The 12,894-nt window shown below is 48.2% G+C and overlaps 1 protein-coding gene across 3 annotated transcripts in view; it reads left to right on the top strand.

Annotated features, from left to right (window-relative positions):
* Positions 1–12,894, top strand: part of LOC147701938 (manganese-dependent ADP-ribose/CDP-alcohol diphosphatase-like) — a 248,793-nt gene that overhangs the window by 199,240 nt on the left and 36,659 nt on the right. For all 3 annotated transcript variants that reach the window (XM_086930564.1, XM_086930565.1, XM_086930566.1), the window contains one exon: positions 8,275–8,391. In XM_086930564.1, the coding sequence (XP_086786690.1) occupies positions 8,275–8,391 (117 nt within the window). The remainder of the gene's footprint in view (positions 1–8,274; positions 8,392–12,894) is intronic.

Consider the following 12,894-nt stretch of genomic DNA (forward strand, 5'->3'; position numbering starts at 1 on the left):
GAGATGCTTCGATGTCACTACCATTCTCAAATAGCATAAGTTCTGGATGTTGGGTGCCATAGTTAAGAGTTCTGAGCAGTGCTTGTAACACTGTCTGAAGCTTATTTCCACCTACTGCAGCTTCACTATTCTCAAAGTAAGTGAGTGTCGTTTGTGGACCTGACTGCATTAGAAAACAATGTGATATGTTACCTTCCTAAACAGCTTGACGGAGGCCCCTGAGGGGCGGTGTGATGGCCATGGACTCGGAGAAGACGCTTGGCTCCGACACCCTCCCCAAGTCTTATAGCACTGGTGTAGCCTGAGATCGCCCCCGACATAGGCGGCCGGCTCCCGGGGTCCGGCGGAACTTTTTGCCTTTTGATGACTCTTCAATTCAGGACCTTGTCCCACTATCCGTTTGACCTGAAGACAAGCTGTAGTGGGGCGCCCCTTTATCGTTTTAGTTGCCATTCCGCCCGCTTTTGCTACACTGTGCCTCTTCCGCCATTCAGCTGTTTACCGCCCGCTCTTGCGACTACAGCGTCTCGCTCACCATGTAGTTGAGTTGCTCCCGCTCTTGCGCTGCAGCGATAGGCGGCTGCCACAGGACTCTCAAAATGGCGGCCGGCTCTTCGGTTTTGGGCCTGGTCCACTAAAATGGCCCTGGGACACCTTGGAACTCGGACGCTTGTCTGCTAGGGCTTGGGTCCCATTCTCGAAAAGCGTCCCCTCAGCCGTGAAGATTCTACAAAAGTCTTGGGGGCCTCCGACTCCCGCAGGCTTCTGGTGGGGAGCGGCTGCCATGATTGCTCGTGGAATGGCCACGACGGAGCTACGAGATGGTAGTGGTCTCATGCTGACGCCAGCTTTAGTCTGAAACATCCAGAAACACTATAGACTACCAATTCGATCAGTTCCGGTAGCGCCCCAACATGACCCGGAAGAGAAGAACTTGCCCTCCCCTCTTTGACTGATGGTTCTTGTTGCCTGTCCCCTCTGTTGTCATTTAACAGAACTTTTTGGACTGCTGAAAGGGGTTGTGTTCTGAACGCTGGTTGGTGGAGACATTTAGACTATATTGTTGACCTACGTTGTCGCGTAATGCGTTTTATGACACGCCGCGTTAGCGCACCCGGAAGTGATCCGAGGCGCGGCGCGCAGCGCGTAACGAAAGCATAACAGGTCATGTGACTTGTTAATAAAACTTTTCATTGGTTCATTTTACTTTTGTTAATTTAATGATGAAAAGCTTGGTCATATGACCTAAAAATTACGCTTTTTATTATTTTCGAACAATATTTTTTTTTCAAACACATGTTATAATATTCCAGGCTAATGTACTTTCCCGGAAAATTTACAACTGTCTTGCAAGTAAAATATATTCCTTTTTCGAGAAAAAGGGCGTTTCTTCCTTCCATGACGGAGCCGTTGAGTAAAAGAGATTCGGCCTGCTGTCTTAGTCGCCGATACGCCTGATTATCAGATTCATATCGATCACTTTATGTTGCAGACATGAAAAACACAACTGCCCTTGACCATTTATCTTTACTGCGTTCCTACATATTATACCTTTTATCCGTCGTGTAATTGGACTGCTTTATTTCACTTGCCTTTTACTGATTCGAAAACACTCACTAAAAGTAAAAACTTTACAAATGTAAATACTACTACCGTGTTTTGTTTTAAAAACCTTTATTGTGAAAATGTCAGTATACAAATACGGGCCTATAACCACGTGGGCCGGCCACGGAGCAAACTGAAATCGTATATGATGAGGAGACATTTACATTTTAGAAGAACGTAACGAGCGGGCCATTAGGTGACAAGAACAAAGGTGTCTAACAGTTGCGGAATCGGTGGACGTACATTTTGTAATTAAAATACGACAGGGCCACTTACAATAACATTTTCTAGATATACATTTGCGGGCAAGGAGTTACGAGTCCCATTTATACCGGCGCCATTTTGGGCGAGGCCGGGCAGGTCCAAGATATAGTCAAAATGTCTCCACCAACCATCGGCCAGACCAGAACCCCTTTCGGCCCTTTATGCTACAAGATGGTGTCTTCCATTCAGAAAATATTGGTGGCAGCATTTTGAAAGGAAACAGAAACAGCCGTTCTCCTAGTGAGTTTCACATTGTTACATTTAGGAAGAATGTTGAAGAGTAGTATGTGGAAAATCTGAAGCCATTTTTCTACAAACTCTCAATCAGACTTGGATGGAAAAAAAAACCTGAAGAATGTACAAACTGAAAACCAATTTTTGTCTGTATAGCACCAACAGTAACGCTTGAGTCAGCTTTGTGTCAAGCCGCCATTTTCATTCAATCAATAGCGTCCCCCTGCACACATTCAGGGACCTGGTCGTGTCTTCAGATGAAACGCATTGTAGGAAAAGAAGCAGAAAGGAAAAGGAAAAAAGTTCCGCCGGACCTAGTGAAGCTGCAGCAGGTGCAAATAAGCTTCAGACAGTCTTCAACTTACTCTGATTCTTATAATAAACTTCAGATAGTCTTACAAGCACTGCTCAGAACTCTCAACTGAGGCACTCAACATCCAGGACTTGCCATTCGGATCTTGGTGCCTTGTGCTGGTTCCGACCTATTCACACATCGGTCCACTACTGACATCACCTCATAAGCCAACGGGGCACCCCACGCCGACTTTCGGCGCAGCATTGTAGGATGGCCACACCAGTGCGGCAACTTGCTGGACACAACATCGGGGCCATCCAGATCTCGGCGCGTTCGACTCACTGTACCGCAACAGTGACCGCAACTCAGCTGGACACGCCGTCTTTCGGCGCAGCATTGTAGGATGGCCACACCAGTGCGGCAATTTGCTGGACACCACCTCGGTGCCATCCGGATCTCGGCGCGTTCGAGTCACTGTACCGCAACAGTGACCGCAATTCAGCTGGACACGCCGTCTTTCGGCGCAGCATTGTAGGATGGCCACACCAGTGCGGCAATTTGCTGGACACCACCTCGGTGCCATCCGGATCTCGGCGCGTTCGAGTCACTGTACCGCAACAGTGACCGCAATTCAGCTGGACACGCCGTCTTTCGGCGCAGCATTGTAGGATGGCCACACCAGTGCGGCAATTTGCTGGACACCACCTCGGTGCCATCCGGATCTCGGCGCGTTCGAGTCACTGTACCGCAACAGTGACCGCAACTCAGCTGGACACGCCGTCTTTCGGCGCAGCATTGTAGGATGGCCACACCAGTGCGGCAATTTGCTGGACACCACCTCGGTGCCATCCGGATCTCGGCGCGTTGTGCTGCCTTCGGCCTATTCGCACATCGGTCCGCTACTGACGCCGCCTCACGTGCCAACGGATTTTCTACGCTTTTTGTAGCCCTATGCCGCATAACAGGTCATGTGACTTGTTTATAAAACTTTTCATTGGTTCATTTTACTTTTGGTTTCCTAAAGATGGAAGGCTTGGTCATATGACCTAAAAATAACACTTTTCATTGGTTTAGAACATTTTTTTTTCCCAAACGATGAAAGCCCCACCTTGTTTCTGGATCATTCAGACTGAAGCTGGCGTCAGCATGAGAGCACCACCATCTCGTGGCTCCGTCGTGGTCATTCCGCGAGCAATCATGGCAGCCGCTCCCCACCGGAAGCCTGCGGGAGTCGGGGGCCCCCAAGACTTTTGTAGAATCTTCACGGCTGAGGGGACGCTTTTCGAGAATGGAGCCCAAGCCCTAGCAGGCAAGCGTCCGAGTTCCAAGGTGTCCCAGGGCCATTTCAGTGGACCAGGCCCAAAACCGAGGAGCCGTCCGCCATTTTAAGAGCCATGTGGCAGCCGCCTATCGCTGCACTGCAAGAGTGGGAGCAACTCAACAACATGGTGAGCGAGACGCTGTGGCCGCAAGAGCGAGCGCAACTCAGCTAGATGGCCGCCACCTGGGGAGGCCCGTTCACGCCGGCTCCCCCACGCCCCCCCCCCGGGGCCGCCGCACGCCAATTTTCGGAGCAGCATTGTAGGATACCAAAACCAGTGCGGCAGTTTACTGGACATCACCTGGGTGCCTGTCGTACATGTTGTGTCAGCCATGTGACACTGGACACAGACCGCTACTGACGAGGCCTCCCCCCGCACCACCCGGGACGCCCCACGCTGTTTTTCTGTGCTGCATTGTAGGATCCCTAAACCAGTGCGGCACCCAGGCGACATCACCTGGGTGCCGTCCAGAACTCTGCACGTTGTGCTGCCTTGGGACTATTCGCACAACAGACCGCTACTGACGAGGCTTCCCCCCACCCCACCCGGGACGCCCCACGCCAATTTTCGGAGCAGGATTGTAGGATCCCTAAACCAGTGCGGCACCCAGGCGACATCACCTGGGTGCCGTCCAGAACTCTGCACGTTGTGCTGCCTTGGGACTATTCGCACAAAAGACAGCTTCTAACCATTGTTGCTTTTTGTGTTGAGAAATGTTTAAATGTTTTTAGTTTTTGTTCCGTTCGTTAAAGTTAGTTGTTAATAAAGTTTTATAACCTTACTTTGTTGGAGTGTTATCTATTTTTTTAAAAACGGGTGAATGGGGCCTTGAATCGGGTTATTGTCATGTGTGGGCTTTGGAAGTGTGCTGCTGCAGGATCGGACATTTCAAACTCAAATGCACGTTCTTTTTCTTACCTTTCCGAAGCATGGAGCGCAATAGCAGGCAGAGAAAGGGTGATGCACGTGTTGAACACTACCTGACCTGGCAACTTGCTGGCAGTGCCCCCCCGCCCGCTCCTGAAAGAGGGCACACACACACCGCCGCCCCGAGTACTTCACAAATCTTTAAAAGACCATGCGCTTGTTCATGAGGCTTAAATGGTTTATCACCTCTTCTAGAACCCCTGCATCGACCCTCTGACGTTTCATGGAAAAATTACCATGTAACACAATACCAAGCCCTGTCAGCTGAAACCCCCAAGGAATCGTGGGGCATATTATCAAGGGGGTTTATCTCCGCTTTTTTGGCTTTAAAAGCCATGAAAGCGGAGATAAAATTATTTCCCTATTACCAAGCTGTCGCTAACACCAGTTAGTGACAGCTAAAAGGAGATAGCGACCATCTTGGGCCCCGCTTTGCATGTCAGTGATACTTATCACTAATGACATGCAAAGTGGCGTGCCAAGATGTTAGCGACTTGAAACAGTCCCTAACATCGCTACCTTCTATTACCAACTTTTGGAGATATTCGCGCTAAGCGCGAATATCTCCAAAATCTAACACCTGCCCTGAGCAGTTCTTAGCCATGTTATCCAATGGGAGGTGGATAACATGGCTAAGAGCATTAGATCGATAATACATGAATATCGCTGACTTTTCACCTGCCCTGAGCAGTTCTTAGCCATGTTATCCAATGGGAGGTGGATAACATGGCTAAGAGCATTTGCTCGATAATACATGAATATCGCTGACTTTTCTGCGATAATAGCAAGGTTTATCTGCGATAAAAATCGCCGATGTGCGGCGATAATTTTTGTCTCTAAACAAGTTAGAGACAAAAATTATCGCTAGTTGTTCGTAATATGCCCCCGGGTTTTTGCTTGCAGAAATCGGGAGGCGGGAGACTAGCACTGAAATCAGTACTCACACGCCTGAATCAGGAGGATTGGCATGTCTGAATTCTCTACAGCTGGGGCCATAAACTACATCCGCAGGGTTAGGTGATAGCCTGGGACCAGCCTGGCATCTAAAATGGCTGCCGTGCACGACAAAATTGTGGCATTCGAAAAAAGGCAAGATGGCGCAGCCGCTGGAAGAGATGTATCAACATATATCAGCCTCCTCAGCCACCCTCAGGAAACATAGGGGATTAGGATACGTCTCCCGCACCCCCTTATACCTAGTACTTTAATTAACGAAGCACAAAATGGCGAATTCCCGTTTCGCTACCAGTTTGCGGCCCAGTTCGCGGCCCGTGAAGCGCTTCTACCGTGAAAAATCATTTTTTTTTTATTTTCCCCACGGGACCCTTTAATAACCCCAACAACATTCCTAGGGGGTCAAGAGGGGGATACCTTGCCCCCTTTCATTAAATTCCCCCATAGTTTTTCACCTTTTCTTCTCTCTCGATCCTACCGAGCCTGGCATCTAAAATGGCTGCCGTGCACGACAAAATTGTGGCATTCGAAAAAAGGCAAGATGGCGCAGCCGCTGGAAGAGATGTATCAACATATATCAGCCTCCTCAGCCACCCTCAGGAAACATAGGGGATTAGGATACGTCTCCCGCACCCCCTTATACCTAGTACTTTAATTAACGAAGCACAAAATGGCGAATTCCCGTTTCGCTACCAGTTTGCGGCCCAGTTCGCGGCCCGTGAAGCGCTTCTACCGTGAAAAATCTTTTTTTTTTTTTTTTCCCCACGGGACCCTTTAATAACCCCAACAACATTCCTAGGGGGTCAAGAGGGGGATACCTTGCCCCCTTTCATTAAATTCCCCCTTAGTTTTTCACCTTTTCTTCTCTCTCGATCCTACCGAGAGACAAGATGGCGGCCGCTCCGGACTGTCACGCAGCAAAAAAAAAAAAAAGCTCACGCACAGCCGCTGGAAGAGATGTATCAACATATATCAGCCTCCTCAGCCACCCTCAGGAAACATAGGGGATTAGGATACGTCTCCCGCACCCACTTATAACTAGTAATTTAATTAACGAAGCACAAAATGGCGAATTCCCGTTTCGCTACCAGTTCGCGGCCGCGCTTCTACCGTGAAAAATCATTTTTTTTTTTATTTTCCCCACGGGACGCTTTAATAACGCCAACAACATTCCTAGGGGGTCAAGAGGGGGATACCTTGCCCCCTTTCATTAAATTCCCCTTTCGTTTTCCACCTCTTCTTCTCTCTCGATCCTACCGAGAGACAAGATGGCGTCCGCTCCGGACTGTTTAGAATGTTGACAGACACCGGAGAGCCAATCAGCTTTCTGCGCGCAAAGTTCCGATAAGCGAAAAGTAAGCGGACCGGATCGCTGCCCAGAGCGCTGTTACAGATATATATCTTGGTTTGAACGTTAATTTCTCAAAAACTACTGGAGCACATATATTGAGACCTAGCAAAGGCACATCGGGCTAACAGTCCCTACAATTTTGCCAAGTTTCGTGCAAATCCATTCAGCCGTTCGAGCTAAAAGTGAGTCCAACCGCCCTATGGAAAAATGAATGGGAAAAACGCGTTTTGGGACCCCCCTTTTTTCTCAGCCCCCCCTTGACGAAACTCCCCTAAATTTTCAGGGGCTGCTCAGAATCAAAATGTGCCATTTTCCTGAAAATTTCAGCCGATTCCGTCCACAAACGCCAAAGTTATTAGACATAGAATTTTCAAAAGTCCCATAGAGAAAAAATTCTAACTATATATACCTACTGGCGATAGCCAGTAGGTAATATATATATATATATATATAAAAACAAATAAATTAGCTTAAAGTACATCAACACTTGAAAATCAGAGTCTATTAAATACAACACATATCTAGATATATTACCTTCCTTATACATATATACCTTCCATGTACTTTTGTATCTTTAAATTTAGTACTTTACTCCTAATTCAGCATTTCCAATGCACTACCCTATATCTCACCCTATACCTCTCTCAATATATCATCCCAAACCCCATTCTACTACTACGATCCCCAAAATAACCCTTTCTATACTCTCCCCTTCTCTACCCCTCCTCACATCATCTCAAACCTCTTTTTCTATTCAGATATCCCAAACAAACCTTTCTACACCCTTCCCCCTCCACTTCGCCCTTACCCATCCCAAACCTCCTCCTACTGCTATGATCGCCAGATAGACAGATCCCTCCGCTTTCACTTTTAAGTCCACCTAACAGACTCACATGCCCACCTCTCAATTAAATTTTCATATTTTGCTATACCAATTCACCACTAATCCTGTTTGGGCTCCAGAGTAATGTGCTACTCGCCTATAAGCACTTGGATGGCTCATCAGGGTTAGCAAGCGCTGTATAAATACAAGCCCTTCCCTCTTCTATCACTCCACTATCATTTTCAATCCAACTACCAGACTCGCATGTCCACTACTAAAATTAATTTCATATTTCCCTATACCAATTCACCACTAATCCTTTTTGGGTTCCAGAGTAGTGTGCTACTGGCCGAAAGCACTTTGCTGCCTCGTCAGGGGTAGTAAGCGCTATATTAATGCAATTACAATTGTATTGCCAGTTGCTGCCCATTGCACTTGTAAGTTATAATTCAGATTTTTTTCCTTTTTTAATGTTACCTATCTTTTTTCTTTGTTCTAGGACTTTTAGAAAACCAATTTGTACAGTATAATGGAGGATTCAGCAAGGAACAGCTAGAATGGTTGGATGGAGTTCTTACGTTTTCAGATGAAAACCATGAAAGAGTTGTTATTTTTGGTAGGTTATTACTATCTTGAATGTCTTAGTGTATGATATATTTATCCATGCAAACGTATGTTTGGTATTAGATATGTGTATGCTATCCTTGCATTTCTTGCAACTTGCTGTCCACTTTCTCACCATTCTAGGGAAACTGCCTTAAAAATCATTGATCAACGCTGCTTTGATCGTTGCACCTCCCACCATAGTTTCTGTTCATTTGAACTGGTGTTTCGCTCTCTTATTTTTTTAATCCCACTGAACTAATTATCCAAATTCTGTGTAGTGTTTCTTTGGCAGTCCAAGGATCCAAGGAATAAACTACCGACAATCCCGAAATTTAAAAATATCCGTGATACATAATCTTCATTTTGTAGAAACCTGAATCCAGTGAATCGATACCCGACTCTGAATTGAATCTTGCATCCAGTATATGGAAAATAGCTTCTCCAAAAGATCATACTATTCTTAAAATGGTGGTGATAAGTTAAAAAAAAATACATTTTATAATGAAAAGAATGTCTGGGGCCGCAGTCAATAAAAACATCATTGTCGGTTCTGTATGTCAGCCCAGGGATAAGAGAGGCAAAGAAGAATGGAGGAAACAACTAATGGAACAGTCACTAAAAGGGACCAAGTTAAGAAAAAGATCAGGAAGGAGTAGTAATTAAACCAGTGCTTAATTTGTAAAAAATAATAATAATAATAATAATAAATAGGTGGCAGCAGGGTCATCGTAAGGAAAACACTGTAGTTTACACCATCCATTGTCCTTGCCAGCACTGCCAGTAACAGTGCCAACACAAGACTAACAATCAAACTCTTACAAGTGTGGCAATTCATACTTTTCAAGGCCCCTAAAGTCATAAGAATGGCTTGGGTGGCAGGTATTCTCACAGTTTTTAAAAAAAAACATTTTTATTGTAAAGTACACATCGAGCCAAGTCGGTCACTATTATGACAAGTACAGTTGTTGTTGACATAACACACAAGGCAATACCATTATGCATAATACATGTATCAAAGCATATCTTTAAATCCATCACATCAACTTAAAAGTTTGCAACCTCCCCACACCGAGATATTGTCCCCAGATGCACACATTGGCGTTTTTTTTGTCGCTCAAGTCCAATCCGAGTCCTCGGGTGGGGGGGGGCACAAATGTTGCCCCTAAACGTGTTCCTCTTTCCCCAAACACGCTGCCATTTCCGGAGGCAGCCCCTATTAATAAAGAACCCCTTTTCCCCAACCATGGCCCCATCTAGGTCGCAACACCACTGCTGGTGGGAGGGGATCGACGGAGCCCCCCAGTGTCGCGCAATATTCATTCGCAAGTGTGATACCCAGGGTTGCCCAGGTTTGCTCTGCGTGGTTAAGATCAGTGGGTTCCCGCATATTAAGCAGGCATCTGTGTTGTTTGGTGGGGGGGGGGGACGTCGTATCCAGATACCTGGGAGAGCGTGCCCATAACCGCCCTCCAGTATTGAGTAATGCAGGGACATTCCCATATGGTGATAGAAGGTACCCTGGAGACTACACACCCCTCAAGTAGAGCGGCGTATCCGCCCTCCCTATTTTATTTAGTTTGGGTCTTGTGTGGTATGATCTGTGTAGTATTTTAAGTTGCACAAGCTTTAATCTGGATGGGGTTGCCACCTCCCGCGGGGACGCCAGTGCCTCCTGCCAGTCCTGTTCGTCCATTTCCCCTACCTCCGCCTCCCATTTCTCCTTTAGGGTAGTTGTGGGATCTTTCTGGTTGTTAACCAGCTTCTGATATGTTAATGATATACCTTTTTTGGTTAGTTGGTCCGTCAGTAAAGGATCCTCAAGTGGGGAGGACTCGGGTAAGTCAGTTCCCTTAGGTATGGCCTTCGTCGATGCGTGCTGTATTTGCATAAACCGATACTGTTCCGTCCTGCCAACTGGTATGTTGCCTGCAGCTGTGCGAAGGGGACCACCTCCCCCTTTTTAGGTCGAAGCCTGCGAAGGCTGCGCTTGCGCAGTCCCGCAGGGGAGATCTTATGTCTCCTAGTACTGGGGTTGAACCCGCCTCTCTCTTCCATTGGCTAGCTCCATAAATGGAGGTTAGCCATTGGAAGAGAGATGTGGCAATCATTCTCGGAGCAGATTTGTGGGCGTTCCTGTTTTTTTTTTTTTAGCCTTGCCCCTTTTTCCCGTCATGAAGTTGGGGGCTTTTACTTTTTTTTTTTTTTTTTACGCCGATGTTTTTCTTCATTGTTAACCTCGTCCCTTTCCCGGTTGTTGTATCCTGACTACCTTTCCGCTGTCCGTCCCCCCTCCCGCTGTCCTTGTCTTTGTTCCCGCCCCCCCCTCGCAGATCACTACAGTCGCCGCTTGGGCAAGAGGTGTCTTTGTTCCCGACCCCCCTCGTCCCCCCCGCTCCTCCCCCCACTTTCGGAGCACCACAGTCGCCGCTTTTGCCATGTGTTGCTTGTTTCTTTGAGTTTGTGCAAACTTCTCATGGGGGCTTGTTGACTTCGGCCTGTGGCTGGCTTCTTGCCAGGCGTGTGTGCGCTGGGGTGATCCGGGTGAAGGCAGATTGTTCACTAGTGGATTGGATTACCGTCAAGTGTACTGCTGACATTTAGTGTGCGCGCTTACTACATTAAATGCCACTCGGGAGTGCTTCCGGCACTTATGTGCATCTGGGTTACTGTGATAAGGCGTGTTTCCCAGTTTTCTACGAGTGTGAGAGTGCCTGAGTATGTTAGTGAATGCTTTGTGTGTATGGGACCTCGTAATTATTCCGACATGTGCTTTTCCCCTGTAACTGCTGCTGTGACTGCAGAATCACTGCTGAAGGTACAAGTGAATGGGCGCTTCAAGAGGCGGGGCCGAGTTCATCTGCGGATTATCAGTGGTGCACAGAGCCACACTGTGGGGTCCGGTGCCGCAGGAGAAGGGCGGGTGAACAATGACCTCTCCTTGCTCCCCCATAGCTAATATAAACACACAGTGATAAGCAGAAGTGCCCCTCGCATTATTCTCCTATCAGGATCAACCGTGAGAAAAATCCCTGGGGCTTTATTTGCCCTGGGGCTTTCCCTTACTATCATAGCTTCCCCGAAGGAGGAAATCTTCACTGCAATCTAAGCGGACAGACAGACATATTCTTTAGTCCAAGAGATACCGGTTAGTACACGCACCCCAGGGCAGGTCGACATCACTACCAGGTAGTGTAACACTGTGTGCAGAAGTCTAGAGATAAACTGGCGTAGGTGGCCTCACACCGAATGGCAAAAGCAGTTTAAAATAGAGGTAAGGAAACAGAAGGTGCCCTCTCCACTGTTTGGGTCTCCATAGGTTCGCTTACAGCGATTTATTTACTAGGGTACATGTAAATCTCCGAAAGTCAAACTGGAAATTCGCTTAATTTGTAAATGACATTCAGTGAGTTTCCATCAGTGATTGGCCTCTTCGTACTGCCCTACAAAGGTGGAGGGGAGAAATGAATCCATGGGTCCATACTTGCATTCAATTTAGAAATACTGGGCTATACTCTCAAGATTGCAATATTGGGCTCTTCCAGGTGGATGGAGGCGCCGGCCTCCTGATCCAGAGTTTGCACTTGGAGGGATTTCCCGTGCACCGGGCGCGGTTCATCCCCGACGGGCGGCAAGTACGACATGACGGGTGGCGGGCTGAGCTCCGTCCAGCCCCGCGGCCTGTCTGAGGGCTGGTTGCGGGCCTTCGAGATCTCCCCGGACGGAAACCTGCTGTTGCTGCACAGGGTCTCCGGCTACCTGCACCTATTGTCCATGTGCACCTCGTAGGCAGCGTGAAAGTGAACGGCAGAGCTGCAGGTGCTATATTCACCACTGACAGTGTCCAGATCTACAGCAGCGATGACGAGGGTGGTATGTATGTGAGGGATGTGGGCAGCCGCCGCCGTCCAGGAGGCCGCCTCTAACATGTAAGTCTGCCTTTCCCCCTCCCCACTACCCTCGGTACTGAAGCGGCCTGTGTCCGTGTAGGGGAGCTCCGTCAGTGCACATCAGCCCTGTGCTCACCACTGCACACAGCTCCGTCAGTGCACCTCAGCCCTGACCAGTGCTCACCACTGCACACAGCTCCGTCAGTGCAGATCTACCCTGACCACCAGCATCATGTGCTCACCATGGATACAGCTCTGTCAGTTCACCTCAGCCCTGTCCTATGCTCAAAACTACACACAGCTCTCAGTGCACCTCAGCCCTGACCACCAGCATCAAGTGCTCACCACTGCACACAGCTGCGTCAGTGCACATCTACCCTGACCCCCAGCATCCTATGGCCAAGAGCGACGGTACTCAAGATACAAACCCCGGAAGGATGAGGGCTGGCAGTTGGCCCTGCATGGATCCTGAAGTGTGACAAGGTGACTGCAGATGTCAGCAGCGAGCGCCAAACGGCAGCGCCCTCACGGTGGGCAGGTACAAGCAGCTAGGGTGGCTCGGGACTGGGTCCTTCCCAGGCCTGGCCTAGGGCGCAGGGCCCCTCCCTCCACATGGGAGGTATAAG

The sequence above is a fragment of the Lissotriton vulgaris genome, chromosome 7 (genome assembly GCF_964263255.1).
Source record: "Lissotriton vulgaris chromosome 7, aLisVul1.2, whole genome shotgun sequence".
Taxonomy (NCBI): Eukaryota; Metazoa; Chordata; class Amphibia; order Caudata; family Salamandridae; genus Lissotriton; species Lissotriton vulgaris.